The sequence below is a fragment of the Acromyrmex echinatior genome, chromosome 3 (assembly GCF_024713525.1).
Source record: "Acromyrmex echinatior isolate Ae372 chromosome 3, ASM2471352v2, whole genome shotgun sequence".
NCBI lineage: Eukaryota > Metazoa > Arthropoda > Insecta > Hymenoptera > Formicidae > Acromyrmex > Acromyrmex echinatior.
The window spans coordinates 13,510,816-13,534,101 of NC_141854.1; the positions used below are offsets into that span (position 1 = coordinate 13,510,816).

At 27.7% G+C, this 23,286-nt stretch overlaps 2 protein-coding genes and 1 long non-coding RNA gene across 5 annotated transcripts; all 3 read right to left on the reverse strand.

The window, feature by feature from the left end:
• Positions 1-1,315: 1,315 nt before the first annotated feature.
• Positions 1,316-21,422, reverse strand: LOC105144046 (fatty acid hydroxylase domain-containing protein 2). 3 transcript variants are annotated; one of them, XM_011052702.2, is made up of 6 exons: positions 21,260-21,422; positions 8,274-8,403; positions 4,984-5,087; positions 4,320-4,647; positions 3,122-3,394; positions 1,316-2,892 (listed from the first exon to the last, which is right to left on the reverse strand). In XM_011052702.2, exons 1-6 carry the CDS (start codon positions 21,282-21,284, stop codon positions 2,733-2,735), a joined length of 1,020 nt encoding a protein of 339 aa, XP_011051004.1. In that variant the 5' UTR covers positions 21,285-21,422; the 3' UTR covers positions 1,316-2,732. The 3 variants fall into 3 exon arrangements, with proteins under 3 accessions (XP_011051004.1, XP_087260836.1, XP_011051003.1); XM_087404710.1 differs by lacking the exon at positions 21,260-21,422 and adding an exon at positions 21,120-21,174; XM_011052701.2 differs by lacking the exon at positions 21,260-21,422 and adding an exon at positions 13,930-14,132.
• On the reverse strand, positions 5,203-8,267 carry LOC147910262 (uncharacterized). The gene is made up of 2 exons (XR_015544626.1): positions 7,472-8,267; positions 5,203-7,342 (listed from the first exon to the last, which is right to left on the reverse strand). It is a non-coding gene; the product is annotated as an uncharacterized LOC147910262 (long non-coding RNA).
• On the reverse strand, positions 21,323-23,225 carry LOC147910263 (uncharacterized). Its single transcript, XM_087404712.1, has 2 exons — positions 23,121-23,225; positions 21,323-21,574 (listed from the first exon to the last, which is right to left on the reverse strand). The coding sequence occupies exons 1-2, from the start codon at positions 23,184-23,186 to the stop codon at positions 21,323-21,325; spliced, it is 318 nt and encodes a 105-aa protein (XP_087260838.1). The 5' UTR covers positions 23,187-23,225.
• Between the last annotated feature and the right edge of the window lie 61 nt (positions 23,226-23,286).

Sequence of the window (23,286 nt, forward strand, 5' to 3'; positions counted from 1 at the left end):
AGAAACCTTGAACTTGAAGCCTGAAACACAATATTGAAAAACACAGACAGGAACACGAAATAACAAATTTCAACCTATCAGAAACCGTGTATATCAGAATACACGGTTTGATAGAATGTCTCATATATTCTGTTCCTATTGCTGATCAATTGTGCGTCAGACTTTAAACTCGATGAGTAATCACAATGCAGAAAGAGAACTTTATCTGTTTTACATATGTATGTGTATGCTTTACACATCTGCGTACTCAAACATTAATCTTCAATGATCTAAGGTAATTTTCAAATAATAACTTTATATAAATATTTTTTTCTTTGAATCTTTTTAAGTTCTTCAAGAACATTGCGATAAAATTTTGTCAAATATGATTCAAAATTTTAACGAAAATTATAGTTAGTAAAATAAGACAAATTAGGATATATGATTCTGTTTTTGATTTAGTTTCTATAAATAGAGTTCTTTTTCGCAAAATACAGAATGTCGTGAAAACATTTGATGACAAAGATTCATTGTTATTCAGATAAAATTATTGGTGTTATACATATGTGTACGTTTATCTCTATCTATATAATCAATATCTCTATTTCTATATAATCTATATAATCAATATATTCAACATACTTTTCTCTCAATGTAAAGAGAAATCCAAATCTCTAACGTTGATTTCTAATATTCTAGTAAGTTATATTTATTTTAAAGAAGTACAATTATTTAGATTTCATTTGAGATTAAATCTAAATCAAGCTAATGCCTGCGCTCAGTCTATAGAACTAAATATAAAAATAGTTATTTTCATCATAAATGTTATTTGTTCTGAAGCTTTCATTACAATGCAGTATACTAAAGTACTACAAAAATTTAAAATATCAATTAGAATGAAAATTTAAAAAACAGAAGTTTTACAATAATAATACATTTAATTTTTATTTTTATTTTATCTTGTTCATCATTATAAAAAATATAAATTTTATAATTCGATTGTATCGAAGAAGCTTCAGAAAAATATAAAATATATTACACTATTAAATTTAATGTAAGAACTTGTGCATAAATATATAGCTTAAATACACAATACATATTTTTAACAATATAATTTCTACAAATATTATAGAAAAGTACGAATGGCGCCAAGGTCGAACTGAAAGAAAAATTCAAGAAATAATTATCAGAAAATCTCATATTTAGCATATATAATTTTAAGAAAATGGTGAATTTATAGTATAATTTTGTATTGTATACATACTAAAGTATTGGGTTGATTCAAAAATAAATTCTATTTTCTTTTATCAGATTTTTTTAATATGACAAGGCTGTATTTCTGTTTTTTCGTGGTTTATTATATAATGTGGATTTTGTTGCATAATAATTTGAAAATATTATTGAAATCGGAATGGTTTGTCTATAGTTTTTGAAGTTTCTCTTTAGAGAAAAACCTCAAACAAACCACTTTTGTTCTGCTTGATCCATTATGACACTTTCATATATAATTAAAATTTTTTTTTATCATTACAACAGCATTTTTCTTGTTTAAATTTTCAAGGCATTATGTGATATACATATATACACTTTCAAATCTTCTATTTTAAGATTTTATTTTCGCAATTTTATAAGACGATATGCATAGTTATAAATACATTAATATATATACACAAATATAAATATATATCTATTGATTTACAATTGAAGAAATTATTAGAGATGGAATTAGAATTTGAGATTTTCAGAAAAAATAAATTATTACATGCAACGAAACTTATTTATGAATCAATCTAATATATGTATACTCAGAGAGCACTCATGTTAAAAATCGAAGACGTCTTGAAGATCATTAAGACATCATTTCTTATATATCTTAAAGATCATTAAGACATCATTTTCTTAGATATCTTTAATATTTTAATGACATATTACGACATTCTACGTCACAGTTTTGAACATGCGTTTGTTATCTAGATAAATCTGAAAATTGAAAGCTTTACTAAAGAGCTTTCTAAAAACAAATAATTTAATATAAACGAACATTTAGCTAATAGAAAATCTATTTTGTTGCTCCCAAAATCAAGTAAAATCGAATCAATTTTGATTTTATTAATAATTTTATTATCTTATTAATAGTTTTAAAGTATAAATTCAATTTTCATGCCTTAAACCTCCGGAAACTTTTTACTATTTTTTTCTATTCAGTCCAACCTTGAATGGCATTTGTATGTACACAATCATTACTAGAGCAATCATCACTAGATCAATGAGCGAATAGCTGAGTTTCTTTCACGAGAATTCTCTAACCAGTAAGTTAAAATATTGCGCTACATGATACATTGAATTAGTTTCCAAAAAGATATAAAATTTCAGACTTTGACACAGAAATAAATAAAGCGTTAAGAAAAATTGATTCGAAAAAGATATCTCTCTAATACCAATATTTGTCTAATATTAAGGAGATCTTTTCTTCATAAAATATTCTTCATAGGAATATGAATAAAAGTAAACTGTGTTTGAATGAATTCTCGAAAATAGATATTTGAGACTGACTATAAAAGGATCGATCGAAAACGCATTTCTTTAAATTAATTCAATTTTTTTTTAGAAAGCTTATCAATATCAGCCAGATAAAATTGATTATATTTATTATTTATCTATTGTTTTCGACTCGGTCATTGCTGCATTCAACGCGAATAGATTTTTTCTTCGGAGATTAGAGAACTTTCATATAGAATTATCGAAGGGTCCCTTTACTTTGACTTGTACTTTGCCTCATCTGGGAAAGCTTCCCTGGGCGGTATAAGACTAAGCATCATTATGTGTCGTGTGTAATTCCGCGAATTGCGGAATTGTGTATCGGTACCGTGGATGCGGTCTAAAACGCCAAGCACACCATAGCATTGGTTAAACCTAAAAATATTCATTAGTCATTAGCATTCATGTAGCAATTATAAACTGATTGTATAATCAAATAATTAATAAATCTTGATTTTTTTTTTAAATGTGAAATTCAGTATAAAGATCATATTCTACTACGTTACTAAAATCTGTTTTAAGCATTCATTATAATAGAATAAATAAAGCGAAATCATTTTAATGCGATTTAAAATTAAAAAGATTTTAACAAGGTTTGCATTACTTCAAATGATGGAAATCATGTGCCTCCGGCGATGGGAAAAACGGTAAATGATATCCGGAATGTGCATTCAACGTCGAAAGAATCGCAAGTGAGAACCAAATCCAAGCGGTGGCTACATGGGAGCCCATGATGAATACACCCAAGAAGGGTGGAAGTAGATTCGATCCAATATTTTCCAAGGGATGACAATACAAAGCAGTCACAGCTATGGGAGCAGTCCATTCATGATGCTGTTTATGTATGTATTTGTATAGGGAACGCTTATGAAGAAATCTGTAAAAAGTGTTTATCATTAGTGATCATTGGTTTAGTTATTTGATATGTTTGTGTATTTAACAATATCTGGATGTAAAAGATTAATAAAAGATGGATAATTATATTTAGCAGAAAATTTATATCTGGACAATAATAATATTTAGTAGGAGATATACCAAGAGTATTACAAATGTGTTTGCATATTATGTTATTAGCAGATCTCAGCATATTATGTTATTAGCAGATAACAACCGAGTATAGTCAGCTTTAATTAATATTAATAGAAAATAAGCAAGTTTTGCATCAATGTGGAACAAATGTAGCTAAAATTTGACAGAAGTTGCCGACATAAAAAAAATAATAAATTTAACATTACGTGTTATCACAATATATATCCGCAGAAAATAAACCGAAATTAAAACTAATATAACATCAAGACATATTAGCAAAATGTTAGAAATCGCGAGATTAGCATATAAATGTACCGTCTGAATTTTATCTTCGGAGATTTTCAATATCCGTTTTTTGAATTTCTTTTACAAAAAACGTAATCATTTTTTTAGATTCATAAATCAAAATAGACGTTAGTCACAGAATTTAAATATAAAATATAAAATATATGTATATAAACTTATGTGTGTGTTCTTCATCAACTTAACACACACTGGTAACGTTACTCAATTTTGTTATTTACATATATATTAATTTTTCTCTTTTTAATTAACTCAAGTAATATAAGATTTATAAAAGTAATATAATATTTATTTCTGATGTAATCTTGATCTAACATTTCCATACTTGAGTCTATCAAGTATGACATTTTTTTTTCTGCCGACTCATCAGATATCAGTTTTCAGCCTAATCAACAAAATTGACAACTTCAAATGTAAAATTTGTCATTATGTATAAGTTTCTGGATTAGTTATATTTAAGCAGGACGTACCTGTGCGAGTAATAAAAGCCAATCTCCTCGCATAGTATATGAATCGCGATCTCGGCGAGCACCCAGTGGAACGTTGGTAGCTCGCGCACCGGGGGGTAACCGCGCCATTCCATGAAGTAATAGCCGAGATACATAATAGGTAAGCCGACGACGATCTGATTGAACAGTACTTGAGCGATCACTTTGCATAACTCCCTTTTGTCCACTGGCTCGTTTGTACCGGGCTGTATTTTGTATCTGCGCAGCACCGCTGGCCGGTTGGTGATATCTAGGATAATGTAAATTCCACCGACGATCCAGTAAACCGCGATCGTTAATATTAAGGATCCTGCAATATAATAATACATTCTTTATATCCAATATCAAGATATTCATAAGAGTTCAATTGTTCTAAAAAATTTTAAATTCATAAAAATCCTCCAATTATTATTTACAATATTTCAAAAAAATATTAAATTTAAATTAGTTAAAGAATTGATCAAAATCTGGAGACACATTCAGTAATGTCTTGGCGCAGCGATTAACAATACGGAAATCTTTACGTATTCTTTACGTTAGTCATTTATCTATACTTTTATATTAAAACGTAAGGAATTATTAAGGAGTTATTCTAATATATCTCTTTGAATTTACAAAGATTATCTAAAGTGTATCTTGAATTTACCGTAAACCCATAGCGTAACAGGATCATCTCCAAATTTATCCAAAATTTTGTCCCATTGAGCTTGCCAGAAGTCTCCGGATGCACCCCAGAATCTTTGTAAATGCCTGAAATTTTTTTTTCGTTAGTAAAATCTAAAAAAAATTAATAAATTTCTGAATAAAAACTAAGATAATTTATTTAGTTTTACAGATATAAACAATTTTTTCACGCAATATTGAATTTATTTATTTTTTTTGGATGAACTATATATATATATAAACATACGGAAGTAAAAAATTTAATTTGTTTAATTATTTTCTAATATGTTTTATATCAGATTTAAAAAAATTATAAAAAAATTAATATCGCAAAGATCGGAAAGGTTAAGAAATTATTTGTCTTCTTTCTTATTGATCTATGATTAAGATCTGATTATTTTTCTCATATAGTATTAAAAAAATTAGGTACTCAAATTAATTCAGTGTCTCTTGAAAAATTGAAAATTTATTTATAAAAAAAATAGAGTAATCTCAATTATCAAAATAATTGCTATTATTAACCCAGCTAACGCTAAATCTTTCTAAAATATTCATAAAAGATTCCTAAAATCTCCAAAAAAACATTCCGGAATATTCCGAAATATTTACGGAATGCAACATTCAAAATTCAAATATCAATTAAAAATTCCATTTATATATCGTTATATATGCCGAGAATGTTCTATATATGTTCCACAAAATTTTAATTTTTCCAGAAATTTCAAGTCCGGTTCTCCCTAAATTAATTTTTAAACAAAACTTTTTGAGCTTGCTCGCGAGTGATTTTCATGATATATGTACAGGGTTGGCCATATTCGACGGAAAGATGTTTTTTTTTTCAATCATGGGAAACGTCGTTACTCGATCTAACATCTCTGTCAAAAGTTACAGTGTTGCCCAGATCTTTCCGTCGAATATGGCCAACCCTGTACAAGGAGTATTCATACAATATTCTGAACACTTCATCGACATTTGTATATTCTGTGATGATTCTTTCACTGTGTCAGAATATTCGGCACATTGGGAATACCAATCGAACTTTCTAAATATTTAGTGGGTTCCGAATTCTATCATGACAAAAACTTAGCAGTTTCGATATGATATCTAAACTAAATTTTCGTGAAGTGTATATCGATACTATATCCTGATTCTGTAACTCTTACAATGTTCTGTAACTCTTGATAACACCGATATTGTTCCCATACAGTACACTTTATTTAAGAGACATTCTGGAAATATCCTTAGATCTTTAGAGTGTCTTTTGGAGATCTGTGTTGTATGTTATTCCACAGATATTATACATAAAAAAGTTGCTCAACAACAAATGTACTGAACTGTCATGAAAAATTACCAAATCGGGGTACAGATATTGTAGCGATTAAAACAAATGATAATTCTAAACAGAATATATCTGTAAATAAGCCACATGAAAAAAAATTAACACTCTTAAGGAGAACATGACATCCTTAATTACTTTGTGAGTGTTATCGAGGATCATTTTGTTGTTTCCTTGAGATATGTAAAAAATTTTTTTTTGCTTCAACATTATTCAAATTGATGATACATTATTGACAGAGATTGGCAGAGATCTACTGTGATCATTTCACTTATTTAGCAGTTCATAGAATATGCTTTATTGCCATGCCTTCAAACACGCAGCAATATTCCTTAGCGTGGATTGATTTTTGATTCAAGAACAAACAGTGATCATAAGATCAAAAAACGAAAAAATGGCTTGAAAATTATTATTAAAAGTTATTTTTTGATGACTCACAATTCATTTTAACGTTATTTTAACATTGCGACCTATTATTCTATTGTTAAGTATTATTCAACTGTCGTCAGTTGGCCGAGTCCACCGAAGTTTTTCTATGCTTAGAATTGTCATATAAAATCCATATTTCAATATCCATTATATAAAAAATCCATCTGTCCTTTTCTGAATAAATAAAATTATGGCTCTATATGGTTATTTGTTAATTATCTTCATCTTTAGCATATGGAATCCTTTCTAAATTTTTCCCAGTTGTTGCAGTCAAATGGATATCTAACGAGTGACTCTAAATTGCAAGAGATCTTCTTGTGTCTGTACAGAGTTCTCATCCAATTGCTGTAATTTTCCATTATCAAATTTTCAAAGTTGGACATGACATTTTTGATTATTAAGATCCCATTATAAAATCTGCTATTTTTTGCAAATGTTGCATAAATATTGCAGCTTTATTAAGAGCAGCAAATAATTTTAACGATATTTTTTTAGTTAAAATACAATATCTTAAATACATTTTATCGATCGCCTTTCAATTCATTGTTGTTTTTTGAAAATATATTGTTGGCTCCACCTTGTAAAAAAATATTTGTGAATGTTATTAATAGCATTTTAAATCCATAAAAAACATACTAAAATTTTCAAATTTAAAATAGTATATAAAATAGATATAAAATTCAAGACACTGAATAAATTTACATACCTAATAATCATACTTTTATTTTTTGTTCTATATATATGTGGTTAGATAGATAAGTAACAGAAGAGCAATGTAAAAAAAGAAATCCAGAAACACTATAAGTAAAATAAAATTGCATAAAAAGTTAATAATATAATGTTAATATAGAGTTGATAGTATAATAAATTATATTGGATTCATACTTAAATTTTTTGAGTTAAGCATTTTTTCATTTTTATAATACCTTTCGGTAAAACTTTCTCTAACACAGTCAACCTCAAATTAACCTTGGCCTTGATCTTGATCCTTAAGGAGATCCAGATCACTAATCTTTTCTGTTGATCGTTATTCATTAAAAAGTTATGAACAAACCATTTTTTAAAAATAGTAAGTAATAGTAATTTTTGAATACAAAGTACATGTCAGTAGTATTTTCTCTTGACAGAAGAAGGTGGAGATAGACCTTGCTTCGCATGGAAAGTCGTGCGCCCCTGAAGCAGGTGGGGTGAAAGTCGCTTCGCGTGGAAAATTGTGTATTTCTTAACAGGATCGCATAAAAATTGTTTTGTTCACTTTTTAATGAATAACAAGCGACAGAAAAGGTCAGTAACCTCCTTAAGAGTCAAAGTCAAGGTCAAAGTCGAGGTCAAAGTTGGAGATTATTTGGAGCTGACTGTGTAAAACGAAAGTTTTACCTACCTTTCATTTTATTAAAGTTTATAGAAATTTAACCAATCGAGAATAGAAAAAGAGCTAAGAGAAAGATTTAATTGTAACTCTGTTTATGCGAACCATAAAGTAAAGCAGAAATAACGTATTGCATTACCATGTCAGAGAATTGCAAAAAGCGGCGAATCCGACTACCACAGTTCCAATAACGAAAAGTACACTCCTTAAACTTGAAAGAAGCGTTGGTGGAGTTTGATTCTTCGAGGCATCGCCAATAGCGGGGGTTGCTGCAAATAATGATAAACCAATCATTGAAAGCCCAATTATCTTAAATAAAATGTAAAAGAGCGAAATATATGTATAATTTATCAGTAATAATGTAGGATTTGCAAGCTATATCTTTGTCTATGATTTGTAATATAAAAGTTATCAATTGCTAAAACAAATTTGCTAAAACAAAATAATCTGTTCCGAGCAAATACCTTTTGTTTTTTTAGTAACTGCTATTTTAAAAAAGAATTCAATAAAATTATTTTTAACAAATAAAGTTAGTATTTAAATATATATACCATTTATACAGAATAATTATTTATTTATTATTAATATGAAATTTATTATTAATATAAATATTAATGAGAAAGGACTCATTGTCTTTATTCTTTGCAAAAAAATGTTTGTTAAACATAAGTATTTGGAGTAATAAATTATTAAATGTTACAACGCGTACTCGTAAAGTTGGAAAGCAATAACAAATCACAAAAATATAAAGGTCAAAAAATTTAAACGAGTTAGCAATATGATAACCATTAAATTTATTCTTTGTATTCTTTCTAAAATATATGCATGTAAACATTTCGAACTTTACTTACTTAGTCCTCCTCAGCAACGCAAAGAATTAATTACATTTTAAATCTAATACATAATACATAGAATGAATATGATTATTTAAGAATCTCACAGATCTATAAATATCTTGCTAGCTCGTTTAAATTCGTTGACCTTTATATTTTTGTGATAAGTATTAGGTTTTAATTTTTTAAATTGCAAATATTAAGGTTATAAGTATGTAACTTTTTAATTAAATTTTTAATATGTATGAGGAAAAATTAATTTAAACAAATATAATATGAGAGTTTACAAAATGTAAATGAAAAAATCAAAACTGTTAATATAGATTTATTTAACGAGACAAGAATTATCTCTTTAAACATTTGTCACAATGCATTCGTTTATTTTGTCAGAGTGCTCTTGTGATGAGACATTGTGAAAGAGTGATCAATGATATTCCATTATGTAAGACAAATCAGTATTCCAGTGATGTATGTGACAGATGTTCAATTCAAAAACTAGTCACGAAGCAAAGGCAAACAGAAATTTTCAATTGTTACTTCGTGTTCATCGTAAAATTCGTTTACCATCAAACAAGATGGGGTGACAGCAGAATGAAACAAATTTTCAATTTTCAAAAAACAAAGCTTGCTGTTGACTGTAGACATGAGACAGTTTCGATTCTACAATATATATTTGATAAGTAATGATAAAACTCTCGTACAGGGATAGAGATAAAACTGAGTCGAAAAGTCCTCTACCATTTTACAATTTTCGCAATAATTAATAAGATATTAAATTAATTATTACAATAGAATCAATTATTACATAGGGGACTTTTCTCCAATAACTCTGACCTTGATATATGTTGTCAAGGTCATGACCTCTAAGTTTTAGCTGTCGCTCGTTATTCGTTATTAACAGTCAGAATTAATAATTATTTTTCTGTTTTATATAAAAAGATAATTAGGCAGAGAGAGAGGTACGGAGTGAATCGATTAAGGAAATACTTTACTTTCTGTGAAGCGGGTTCCACCTCATCTCCTTTCCTGCCAAGAGGCATCCGACTTTCCAAGCGAAACAAGATCTACCTGAATAAAAACATATGCTTCTTGATGAGATGGAACTCGTTTCGTATGGAAAGTCGTAAAATATATTTTAAAGAAAATTTCTGTTTTATATAGAGATACCATTTTTCAAATTTGTTTGGTAATAACTTTTTAACGAATAACGATGGCTAAAACTTGTTGGAGATCACTCAAGGTCATGATCTCAACAACATATACCAAGGTCAAAGACATTGTCGATCATGTAAATAATTACTAATATTGATTACTAAAAATCACTGAATATTGGTTTTCAATAATTTTTACTCAAGGATTATTAACTTTGCAGAAAAATGCAGAAAAAGCAGATAACAAAAAATGTTCATTTTCTTCTCATAGAGTTCTCAGAATTTTTTCAGAATTTTTTTTAGTACCGCATTTTCTCATGTTGATAAAAGTAATTGCCAATAGGAAAATGCAGTACTAAAAAGTTAATAAAAATTCTGAAAAAACTTTTAGAGCTCTATGAGAAGAAAATAAACAATTTTTGTCTCTTGCTATTTTTCTGTAACACTTGAGTAAAAAATTATTGAAAATCAATATTCGATGATTTTTAGTAATTGATATCTTATTAACTATTGCGAAAATTGCAAAATGATATGACTTTTCGACTTAGTTTAATCCGCTCTATTTCTAGGTAAGATAAGGTTCTGTATACACTCATATAATTTAGATAAATTAAGAAATATGAAGAAATCGTGGAAATTATAACGATGCAGCCACATATTTATTATTTCAATATAAAAAAATCCAAAATTATATATATAATAAAAAATTAAAAAATTTTAATATATAAGTTTTAATATAAGTTTTATAGTTTGTAATAGACAAGAAAATCGTACTTTCAGATGATAATATTAACTTTAAGCCAGAAAATATTTAATATTAAGTTAACATTTAAAAATTTTGAGAAAAAGCTGGAATTTTTATTTTAAATTCTTATTAAGAAAAGAAACATTAAATTAATTAAAATATTTGTGAAAGCGATACAATTTTTTTTAATAAATATATAAATATAGCTATATCTAAAATGGATTACATATTTACAGATATGTAATCTATTCTTTATATTTAAAATAAGTATACGTTTGATATTTAAGCAAAAACGAAAAGGAAAGATAAGTTTCGATTCATCAAAATAAATATCAAATCTCTTATCTTTATTGCGAAAATAATGCGTATCTAGATGGAATGTTATGATCATGATAAAAGAATTATTAAGTAACATTTCCATAAATGCGCAGTACAAAATAAATTGTGACTCAGAAATTGACTTCAAATTATATATTTAGTCATCATTATAACGATGTAACACATATTCTTACATCGTAGTTATGATCTTCACACAGTTTCTCAATCTCTGAGAAATCTTAAAATATTGTTTAACGAAGAAAATGCAACTATAAAAAACTTTTTTAAATTTTAATATTAATAAATAAATAATTAATATCATAAATTAATATTTAATATCATAAATTTTATTTATTAATATTAAAATAAAAAAAGAATCATAAGAAATGAATGATTGTAATTGTATAATGTATATTCTAATGTAATATAAAAAAATAAAAATTAATAAACATAACACAAATGTAAAATAATTTATTTTAACATTTATCATAATTTATAATTTTTTGTACAAAGAAATAGTTGTTATTGTAAATGTAATGACACAATGCAAAACTTTAATAGTGACTGTAGTTCCTAATGCTGCTTTTTTGCTGTGCAGTCTTGTTTATTTATATCATTCATAATTTGATCATGCTTTATGGAATTGTAACACTTTAACGCTTTCATAAAAAATAAAAAGTAAAAGTAATTTACATTTTTGTTTCTTTATTTGCGTTGTTGTCATTTTTTTTATTTTATAATATTGAGAAATGTGTGTATCCTACAGTTGTAATATTTATTATTTATAATTTCTTTTTTATAAATTTTATATAAAATTCATTGATATTTAAATTAAAAACATTTTTGTCAAATACGTTGTAGTTTCTTGTTAAACTCAATTCACTTAGATTTTACATACTTGTATAGTTATATTAATAATAAAATAATAATGTTCTCTATTAGAATTTATTTAAGATATTTATTTCTTAATAGAATATCTAAGAAAGAGAAAAAAAAGAATACTCCATAATAAATGCTAATAATTAAGAAGTAAAAAGTTGCGAAGCTCCTATTATATCTTAATGTAATATGTACGTCGTAAAAAAACAAGTCTTTGAGATATTATTTCACATTCAAAACATACATAAATCATAAATCAAGAGAAAGTATACGAAGGAAATTAATAATAATGGTTTTATTAATTATTCAATTTTATATCTATGTACTGGCAATACATGTTAAGCAACTGATTAAGAAAATGTTAAGGAAATGTAGTTTACGTTACATTAAATCGATTAATTAAATTTACATTGAATTGATTAATTATTGATAAGAGTTTAAATATGACTTATGCAAAAGTATACTCGCATTTATTTCATCCTCTATGACTTTAACGCGCATTCTTGTATTGTCTCAATTATTTATTTACTATTATACGGAATTCTACGGTATTGATCAATCGAATCGCAATAATGCAACCATGAATAGAACGTTTTCAATAACACCTCTCACAAAGAAAATTGAATTATTAGTCAACAATAAGCAACACAAACGTAGTATTTTTTGCTCTATCGAGGACGATTGTATGCGTATGTAGAGCGTACAGTAATTGCCTCAGAGCAATCTTCGTTGCGTCAAGATGTTAGTGCGATAACCTCGAGAACTGTATTAGACTAAATATTTTGTCATCTATTTATTCATAAATATCTTATTATTTTAACTTTGTAGATAAAAAATGTATTTCAATAAGAAACGAGAAGAAAATTTATGCATAACATTATCGATTAGAAATGTTTGAAAGATAAAAGTTTAAAACGTAGATAGATAACAAAAATTTACTTCGATTAATATCAAATTGACTTTATTTTGAGAAAACTTAAATTGAGAGTTGCTAAGGTAGATATCTAATATCAGAAGTAAAATAGTTGAACTACAATAGCGAATTTATTAAAATTTTATTATTAAATGTCAGTTCTATAGATTGGCATCTTTCATGTTGCATTTGAGAATTGATATTGATGATATCATTATAAAAAGTCACACGAGAGTAAAGTACAAATTTTTTTCATGTTTTTCTCAATAAAAGAAATATTACCTTCCTTGTATATATAGATGACCTAGAACATTTGCTAATGTGGATCTAATACATTATTATTGATCATTATCTGCACAAAGAAACACATACTTATAAATTAAAAAAATGATCTTCGCTTACGATATAAATGTAAATTTCTTAGACAATGAGGCAATGTATTAAATGTGCTTGTAAAAATGGAACACTAGTTTAAGATCGCACTTCGAGATGAAAACAATTTAAAATGTTTATTCCTTGATAATTATGTATGATTATATATTGATTATATTTGACTTCTCCGAGTAAGAAAAAAAATTGCAAAAACTTCCATATATACCTTGTACATATATGTATGTTAAATAAACATTTTTTTTTGTTTAAGTAATCAAAGTGTTCAAAATATTCTCAAAAATTTGGATTAATGAAAATACAGTAAGTCTTAAAATAAGAAAATACAAATTGCATAAAAAGAATTGTTTCATACATAGTATATATTTTATTTTCGATTTGCAGATAATTCACACAACTTTTTTGAAATAATTTTTTTGAAAACTTTGTTATTTTATGGAAGAGGAATAAATAGTTGTCTAAGAAAGAGTATTAGAGAGTTTCACACAATTCATCTGTACCATGAAATAAAAGAGGAATAGCACACAAACAGCCGTCAAGTATCGAACTACAACATTAGCACTTACTTTTAGTATTGCACTCTGACTTTTGTGGAGCACGTCGAACTATATATGGCCAAAACATTGTTCTAAACGAGCAATGGCAACTAGTTTCTCAAGTGGCTCCAGACCGAACGCGTTGTACTCGCTGATCATTCACTACTGCTAACCGCTACACTTCGTGTCGTTAAACGAGACGCACTGACCAGCAATGTTTCACGACTCGCCAGCAAAGGCTCGAGAACGATGCGTCTGTGCCCGTCGCCCCGGCGCCTTCAGTTTTCTTTGTTTACGCCGCGAATAAGGTAGGGATGTATAATTCGATTGTATCAAGATCACTACTTCCCTCTCGATATTGATAAATTCGGTATTTTTATGATTACTTTAAGTATAGATATAATTTTCGATTGATACTATTGTCTACTTATCAAAATAATAATATCGAGATCTGTGTTTTTATATTTACAGATCATGTTCAAGCTTCATTTTTTTAAAACAGAGAGAAATGAGAAATAATCGCATACTAAATGTATCGAGGTATATGAATAAATCTAGATATTTTTCGATGTAAGACATATTTTGATTTTAATGTTAAATATTTAAATAATAGTATCAATAATACTTTTAAAAAAATTTTGAACTATGTGCGAAACATTTTTATTTAATGGAAGGTGAGACATTTGAAATGATTAAAAAGTCGTTTTTATTTGAATTATTTTTAATAGTAGACTTTTAAGATCATACTTTATCATTTGTTGAATTAAAAATTATTGAAAATTGCGATTTTGGTAATTAAAAAAATGATAGAAACACTAAAATTTTTTTTCGAGCTCTTATAATAAAAATAAAATTTACATGTAACAGTAAGTGAAAGAGTAGTTTCATTCAAATTTTCACTACCGAACAAATACAATTATAATTTCAAAGAGTGCTGCAGGTCAGTTATGCAGGTAACTATATTTAAGTGCAGCGATCTTTAACATTATTGACAGAAAAGAATCACTATTATATATGAGACATTAAACGAGATACAAAAGCAGCATGCACGAAATTCATTTGGAAGATGATCTCAGATTTCTCTCTATGTCTTCGACAGATAATAAAAATTTTCTATTATTGCAATATTTCTTGATATTTAGGACAATTTAATTTCTAGAAACACCGAAAAACAAATTTTAAATAGATTTTTAAATTGAATAAATGTATTTTAATACATTATATTTTGTCGAAATTATTAGGTGTTGGAATTAATTCGTAGCGTTTTACAAGTGATGGGAAGTACTTTCATTAATGTATTTTTTAATGCTCATGTGAAATAAATAACATTCTTTCATTAAAAACGCTACGAATTAATTCCAACACCTAATAAAAACTTGTTTTTCGTTATTATCAAATGTATGTTTTTGTCGAAACTTTATATTTATCTTCAATTTTACTATAATTTCAGTTTTACTTTAATTTCAAAAGAATGATAACAGAAAATGTTATAATGACAAATACATTACATGTTCTTTTAAACTTATTATTTTTTATAGACTAAATTTAAATACCATTAACAAAAATTTTTTTAAAGATAAGTTTATTTTATGGAAAGAGATAAAATTTTTTCAATTTTTAGATATTGAAAAAATTGTGTAGAAGATTAATTCTATTTTTGTAACATTTTCAGTGCAGATAAATAACGTTTACTTTTATATTTCATATAGATTGAATAATAACTTCATATAATATTTCTTCCGGGAGAAAAGTCCTATATGTAATTACATATAATTATATAAAGTTATATATATTTATATATATAATTATATATAAAATTTTTAATCAGTTTATATATAATTGAATAGAATTATTGATTTATATATAAGTATATATTTATATAGATTTATATATAAATATAATGGGAGAAAATTCCATATATAATTATATATAAAAATTTCAAGTAATTTTAATATGTAATATAATTATATTATATATATATGATTTAGAAAAAAATATTAGTTTATGTATTTAGTTATGTAGTAATGTATGAAAAATTTTTCACTTTTTCATAAGAAATATATAATTCAATTTTTTATTTATAGTATTAGGTGTTGGAATTAATTCGTAGCGTTTTTAATGAAAGAATGTTATTTATTTCACATGAGCATTAAAAAATACATTAATGAAAGTACTTCCCATCACTTGTAAAACGCTACGAATTAATTCCAACACCTAATAATTTTATATATAATGTTTTTTCACACATAATTTTTTATATGATATATGTATTATATATATATATATATATATATATATATATATATATATATACACACACATAAAATTATATATGAAAAGTAGAACTATTTATATAATACAATATTGTTGAAATATTGTAATGTTGCTGTAATATTGCTGTAATGATATCTATTGATTAGATATGTCACAGTTATATATCTATTAACATTCAAGCACGGTATCTGGTTAACTTGTAATTAAGATAATAAAGCTCAACCAGATAATAAAAAATCAGCCCTCATGGAATTTGTGAATTATCGAAGTAACAACATTCTCGTCAATCAAGAGGTCGCACAATCGCAGAGGTCAAACAATGCTATGTAGATGGGCTTAGGATGATCATTTAGGAATATGTAGAAAAATTAAAAAAAGTAAAGATAAAAAGAATTAAAATTTTACGACAGAAATTGAAATTATGTAGATTACTAACAACAAAACATAAGTACATTATTTGAATAACAAATTGTATTAATATAAAATTGATTGATTTGAAATTGATATAAAAATAAGACATTTATATGTATAAATGTTTTATATATAAATAACGTAAAACAACTTCTCTTGAATATATTTTAATTATTAATATTTTAAGTATTAAATCATATAATCGATATTTTTTATGTTAGTCAATAAAAAAAATTTATGTGTTAGGTGTACAAATAAGTTTCCGCCGTTTTTTATCAAAAATTAAGCATTTATTGTGAAAGAACGATACATAATGTTTTATTGATGTAAATCAAAATGTAAGTGCAAATTCTTTTTGCGTTTGGCACGAATCTTCATTCAATAATGCTTCCAATTCCGCGTCTTCGTACACTTTTGGCCTTCCGCTACGTTCTTTGTCTTCGACGTCAAATTCACCGTTCTTAAATTTTTGAAACCATTCACGACAACTTCTCTCACTTAAGGCAGCCTCACCATATGCTTCTACAAGCAATCGATGAGCCTCAGCTGCAGATTTCTTCAAATTAAAGAAGTAAATCAAAAGTTCCCGTAAATGACGCTTATTCGGCTCAAAACTCGGCATTTTCGCACAAAAAAAAATATATGATGCTGATACAAAATCGCTAGTATTTCAAGGTTATGTTGTTGACAGATGTCCAACCTTACGATATAATGTTTTACATGAGACAATTTTAACCATAGCTTGCTAGTGGCGCCGTCTTTTGTCAAACGGCGGAAACTTATTTGTACACCTAATACCTTTTTGTAGCGGGATTAAGTTAAATATTAACATAGCGATTATTGGGCAATTATATCATTAGAAAAGGAAATCTATCGCGAATTAATAGAGTTTCAATTTATTAATGTGTTACATTTTCAGTTACACATTTATTTTGATAATAACAATAAACTTACGAAATAAAAAAATATTGCTAAAATCAGTGCACTGCATTAGTTTATATTTTATTCAAATTAATGAAGTATTCAAAAAAATAGTAAATTTAGAAAGCTTTTAAGTGACAAAGAAACGTACCATCCATAACTACGCAATAAATCTAATAATGAATCTAAAATTCCTTAGGCTGGCGTTCCATGAAACGGAAATTTACAGTTCAGTGATGAAAACATGATATTTTTAAAAAATTTTTTAATTGATGAGTTGATGAAAAATGTTCATAAAAATTGTAAACAAATAGAAAATGATTTATTTATATGAAAATGCTAAATTAAAAATAATTCATTCATAGATCAATTTAAGATCTTTAAAATCGGATTTTTAATCTCAGAAAATTTCGCATTTTTTTTGTATGACTTTATAATGATTTCGATATAATTATTTGAATGTTCACATGAGCGACATTTTTTCAAATTTATGCAATTTACAAATCAATAACTTCATAAAAAAAATCTCACATTTTTTTCGCAAACGACACGTATTTTATATTTTTATCTGTAGAATAGATATGTTAGCAAATTTAAAAAATAATGAAATAGTCCTGCCAGCTCAATATTAAGTTAGCAGTGCTACGATTTTTTTCACACACGATATAAAATTATCATTAATGATACAAAATGCGTACTAAAAATTCCGATAGGTCTGATTTGATTCTGTTAGCTTTATTTGCTAACATAACTGAAATTTACAGCAGAAAGGAACAGCGCGATCAATTATAACTCTGCAGTCATTACTCTTCTTCTTTTCTGCGATTGTGATTGATCTCGCTATTCCATTCCGCTGTAAATCTCCGCTCATGACGTCAGCCTTTAATTTATTTTTTTTTTGTTTAAAATCATATTTCTGTCCGATTTGGCAGCAATCATCAATACAGAATAGATGGCTAATATATACAGACATTGTGAACATGGTTCCGAACGATTTTCTTAATATTTATACGTAAATTTCTCCCTTAATCATAGATAATCGGTTTTGCGATCATCTGTCTATAAATTATTCATAATGCTAAAAAGACATTCTACGCCACAATCATTTGTACAATTCTTTCCAAATTTAACCGGATCTTATCGGCTAAGGTCAATGGCCGGTAACATACGTGTACACTCATAGAAAAGATTTCTATCATTGAATGCTACTCTTCGAAATAGAATAAAAGAAAATCTATATAGAGCCAATCATATTTATTCTTCAGAAAAAAATATTTTCTTTTTAAATGAAAAATTCTAATATCTAGAATAACATATTTTTAATGTTATTCCATTTATTTTCTTAACAGAAAAATTTAGATTATATTTTTCGGCAACAAAAAACTTGTAGCTAAGATTCAAACTTAAGATCTCTCGTTCCGCGTGTCTCTCACCTAAGCGTGTTACATCATGAGAGTTTCGCATATGATGCTATAGCATACGTATATACGTATACACTAGATAAACTTATTCAAAACGTAAGAATATATAAACCTAACTTTATATGTGTTATATACTAGTCTCAAGACAAGATATCGATCTTATTTTATTCGAGGGAGTAGAATAAAAATTGATTTAATTTTAGTGCAGTTATTATTTTATACCATATATAATTGAACTAAGATTAAGTACGTTAAGAATATTTTTCCTCTCGATATTAGAAATCTTTTCTGAAAGTGTACCGGCAACCGGTCGAAGAGTAAAAATAACGGCTAGGCCATTACTAGGTTCATTACCGATCAATTGCAAGATAAAGATATGACATTCATGCTAATGTAAAAAAATTGCGAATTACTAAAAATATACAATTTTGTTAGATTTAAGATTATTTTTAGATCATTATTACTAGAGGTAAGGCTTCGATATACATTGGCCTTCTTGAACGCAGTTCTTAGTGAAATAATGTCCGTTGATATAACAATACAAATGAAATCTTATCGCATCGAAGATGAGGATGTATGTATGATAGTACAAGACAATGCACATGACTGACTTCCAACACAGTGTTATGACTTTATCGCATCAACATTAGTTACTAATAATTAAATAAACTTTGCTCCTTTGTTCTCTTTATAGATTAGCAAGAAATTATTGTAAGTAAAGGAAGAAAGAAAGAAAGAAATATAAAACAAAGTTTTGTTCAAATAAGGAAAAATCATGCAATAGAAAAAAATAAAATTTCATAGTTTGGGAAAATGATTTGTAAATAACGTAATTTATAAAATATACAATAAAAAAGAATATTATATCCCAGAATACATTTTATGATGAAAAAAAGGTTTAAAAATTATTAAAATTCATGCTCAACCGCTCTCAACATGAATTAATCATGAAAATTAAATGCGAAACAAATTGAAAGTGATGTAAATCTTTAGGTCACGAGGAATAATCTTGAAATCAAACAGAAAACAAAGATTTGAGAAATTCTACAATTTTAATCAATAATTTGCTTCAATATAATTTTGATTATTAAATAAGTATTCTTTTTATACCTAAAAGCGACTGGAAAGCGTTGTTTGTACCTACATTGTAACTGTCGTATTAATTCTACTATAAGATTTATTCTATAAGAAGCTCTTTCTTAAATTTATATAGTAATGCACAATTTAGATATAAACAATGTATGTGAATCTACATTTAATTAGCACATTGCATAAAGATGTAACATTTTTCAATCATATACAGAATTAAAAAAAAAGAGACCAATAAAATTATAATGTAAAGTAATCTATAATGTAAATAGATTGGTATTTAAAGGAGGAACTCGACTAAGCCGATGTAATTAGTTTTATATAGATAGAACAAAGTATATAGCAGACTAAATATAATCAAATATGTGGATATTGTTTCCACAGTCAGACGGTACGATACATTTATCATTAACTTTGTTTCCAGTAGAGCGAACTTTCAGAGTTAGATTCGTTCTTGTAGAATTGGCGCACAAAAGCATCCATGACGCGTCGCAAGCGAAATATCGATGTTTTGACACGACATTCCGTTTCAGAACCAAGAAGGGAAACCGGGTCAAGCCCTCACGATGAAAACAGAAATTTCGTTATTGATCAAGTATATATTACGCGCATCGGTGAACGTGCGAAGCTCTAATTTCTTCATGTGGAATTTTTCTGCTGCCACCTCACAAAGTGATATCAAATAAAAAGACAAAACGATATCGTTTCTACGGAAGCCTCGTTTTTTCTCGAAAAAAAAAATAGAAATTCACGCAATATCGCTTCTACGTATATATAATAGAAAGCTCGAGTTCTCCGTGGACAAGTTTCGCGCTCTACTCTCGACTTTCTAAGAGTCGCTCGAAGGGATTCGTAATAAACAAAAATCAGCGAGAAGAAAGTCGCCAACAGGAGAACGAACTCTGGCGCAAAAAATCTCTTTCTCCTCATCGTGAAGAAATCACAGCTCAAATCCTGTTAGTGCGTAGCGCTATCGGAATTTTGTTTGTGACCATCAAAAGTCATCAAAGCATAAATAATCGTGGAATAGGTTCTTTCCTTCGCACAGCAAGAGAAATGAAATGGTTTATCGGTAACACGTACTGCGAACATATAGACGCGTACCTCTCATGCGTACGTCGATTTCCTTCAACCATTCATCCATGACTGAGCTATCAAGTGGGAGAGTTAGGGAAGGCTAAGCGCGATGGAATATTTTCGTGGTACTTCTACGATTTCTCCATGCGATCGTATAATTTTCCTACCTTTGCACAGCCGCTGCACCTCCATCGTCGTACACACAGCGGCGGTGCGTCAAACTGGGAAAATTACGCTGCTCCTCGACAATCACGGGCAAGCGCGGATAGCGGATAGTCGATAGGCACACCGACGGCGATGACGCGAGCGGCGCCGAGAGCTGCAAGTGCGCCGCGCCGCGCCGCGCCGCGCACCGCGCCGTTGCGTTGCGCGCGATGCTTGCCTTCGCGCGACGTCGACATCAAAAATGTACAGCGTGTCCTGGTGATACGGACGTCAGAATGTCGTCGAAGCGGTTGAATATCTCGCGTTATTTTTGGACACTGTATAATCAAAAATTTAATATTCTAATGTACACATTGACATTGATTTGATTATATAACTATTTGCGTTGTCGGTTCCTCGCTTGAATAAAAAATCATTCCCGTTAGTTCTAATTAGACGGTGGCAAAAGTGGAAAAGCTGCAGTCTGCAGACTTACGCTACGTAATTTTATTATTTTATTATTTTTATTTCACTCATTAGTGAACGAAGTTAATATTCTTGATAAAAATAAGAATATTAATCCAGATAGCGCAACTGATCCATTTGATTTCGAAGAATATTCATCTTCTTAAGTTCTTTGTGAATTAGCGTAATCTGTTTGAAATGAACTCAAAAAGGATTTTTTATTAGAAACGGCTTTATATAATTAGGGCATTATTTCAGAAACATCCTGTATGTACATTACTTTTAATGAAAATAATTATTTAATTTGCATAAAAGTCAAAATATGATTTATTTTTATATAAAATTAAAAAATAAAAAAGGATATGTTTTGAATTTAAAAAGGAGTTCGGAAAAAAATGTTTCATATTCAATTATATATAATTATATAAAAATATGTATAATTATATATATATATATATATAAAAAGTGACATATTTTATGTACAGTTATAAAATATTGGGTCATTTAAAAAGTATCCGCGGTTTTTTCATTCAAAAATTGAACAAAAAACCGCGGATACTTTTTAAATGATCTAATATGTCCATTTATATAACATTTTTTCTCGGGATTTTTTGAGACTCTCAGGAATATTTTTAGGACATAAATAAGATAAAATAGGAATTTGTTCCATATAAATTGGGAATAAAAAAACAGTTCTTTTTGGACTCTATGCTATCTGGGAAGTGATAAAATAAAATTTTATAGAAATAAATTTGGAGAATACAGGAATGAAATAACAAAAGATACTACATGTTGATCTTCCAAATTAGGAGAATTAGATTCGTCACTGAATTATTGTCCTTGTCGGAAGATAAGTTCCTTTTTTTTTTAGTGCGTTGGAAAAGTTAACAATATTCATGTCATTCCTATCTTTGTTTTATTTCATGAACGAAACTATAAAGACATAATGACATAAATAGCGCTAATGGGTATTTTCCACTTGATGACACATCATTCTGCCTTTTTTGTAATCAGTGACTAACGAAGATACACTTGTGTTGACTTAATTGCGTATTACTGAATGGAAAGCTACAACGTTATTCCTCGAATTAGGATGTGTTCAAAATAATAAACATTTATATGGAGTATTTATGTATTGTTAAGTTTACACGAATCTTTTTTATATAAATAGTATACATACATATATATAAAAGTAATGTAAATTTATTATAAAGTGAATAAAATAATACAGAAAGAAGTAATTATAAGTTTCATGATTGTTAATACATTTAATTTTAATATTGATAAATAAAAATATATAAGCGCTGTAAAATAAAAGCTTTATATCCAAAGCAACGTCAATAGAATAATAGACACATTATATTCTATCTGTAGAAACTTTAGCGCAACTGTATCTTTTATCTGTTGTTAATAATTTACCAACTGCAAATACTGCAATTCTGTTTCTCTAGAAGATAGTAGTACTCTCCACGATGCGGCGCGCATGACGGTACCTTCGGCACTTCCGGTCGTAAGAATATCATGGCACAACGACGATGATGTCGGTTCGATCTTGTCGTGGATTTACGTAGAACTTTTATTGTCA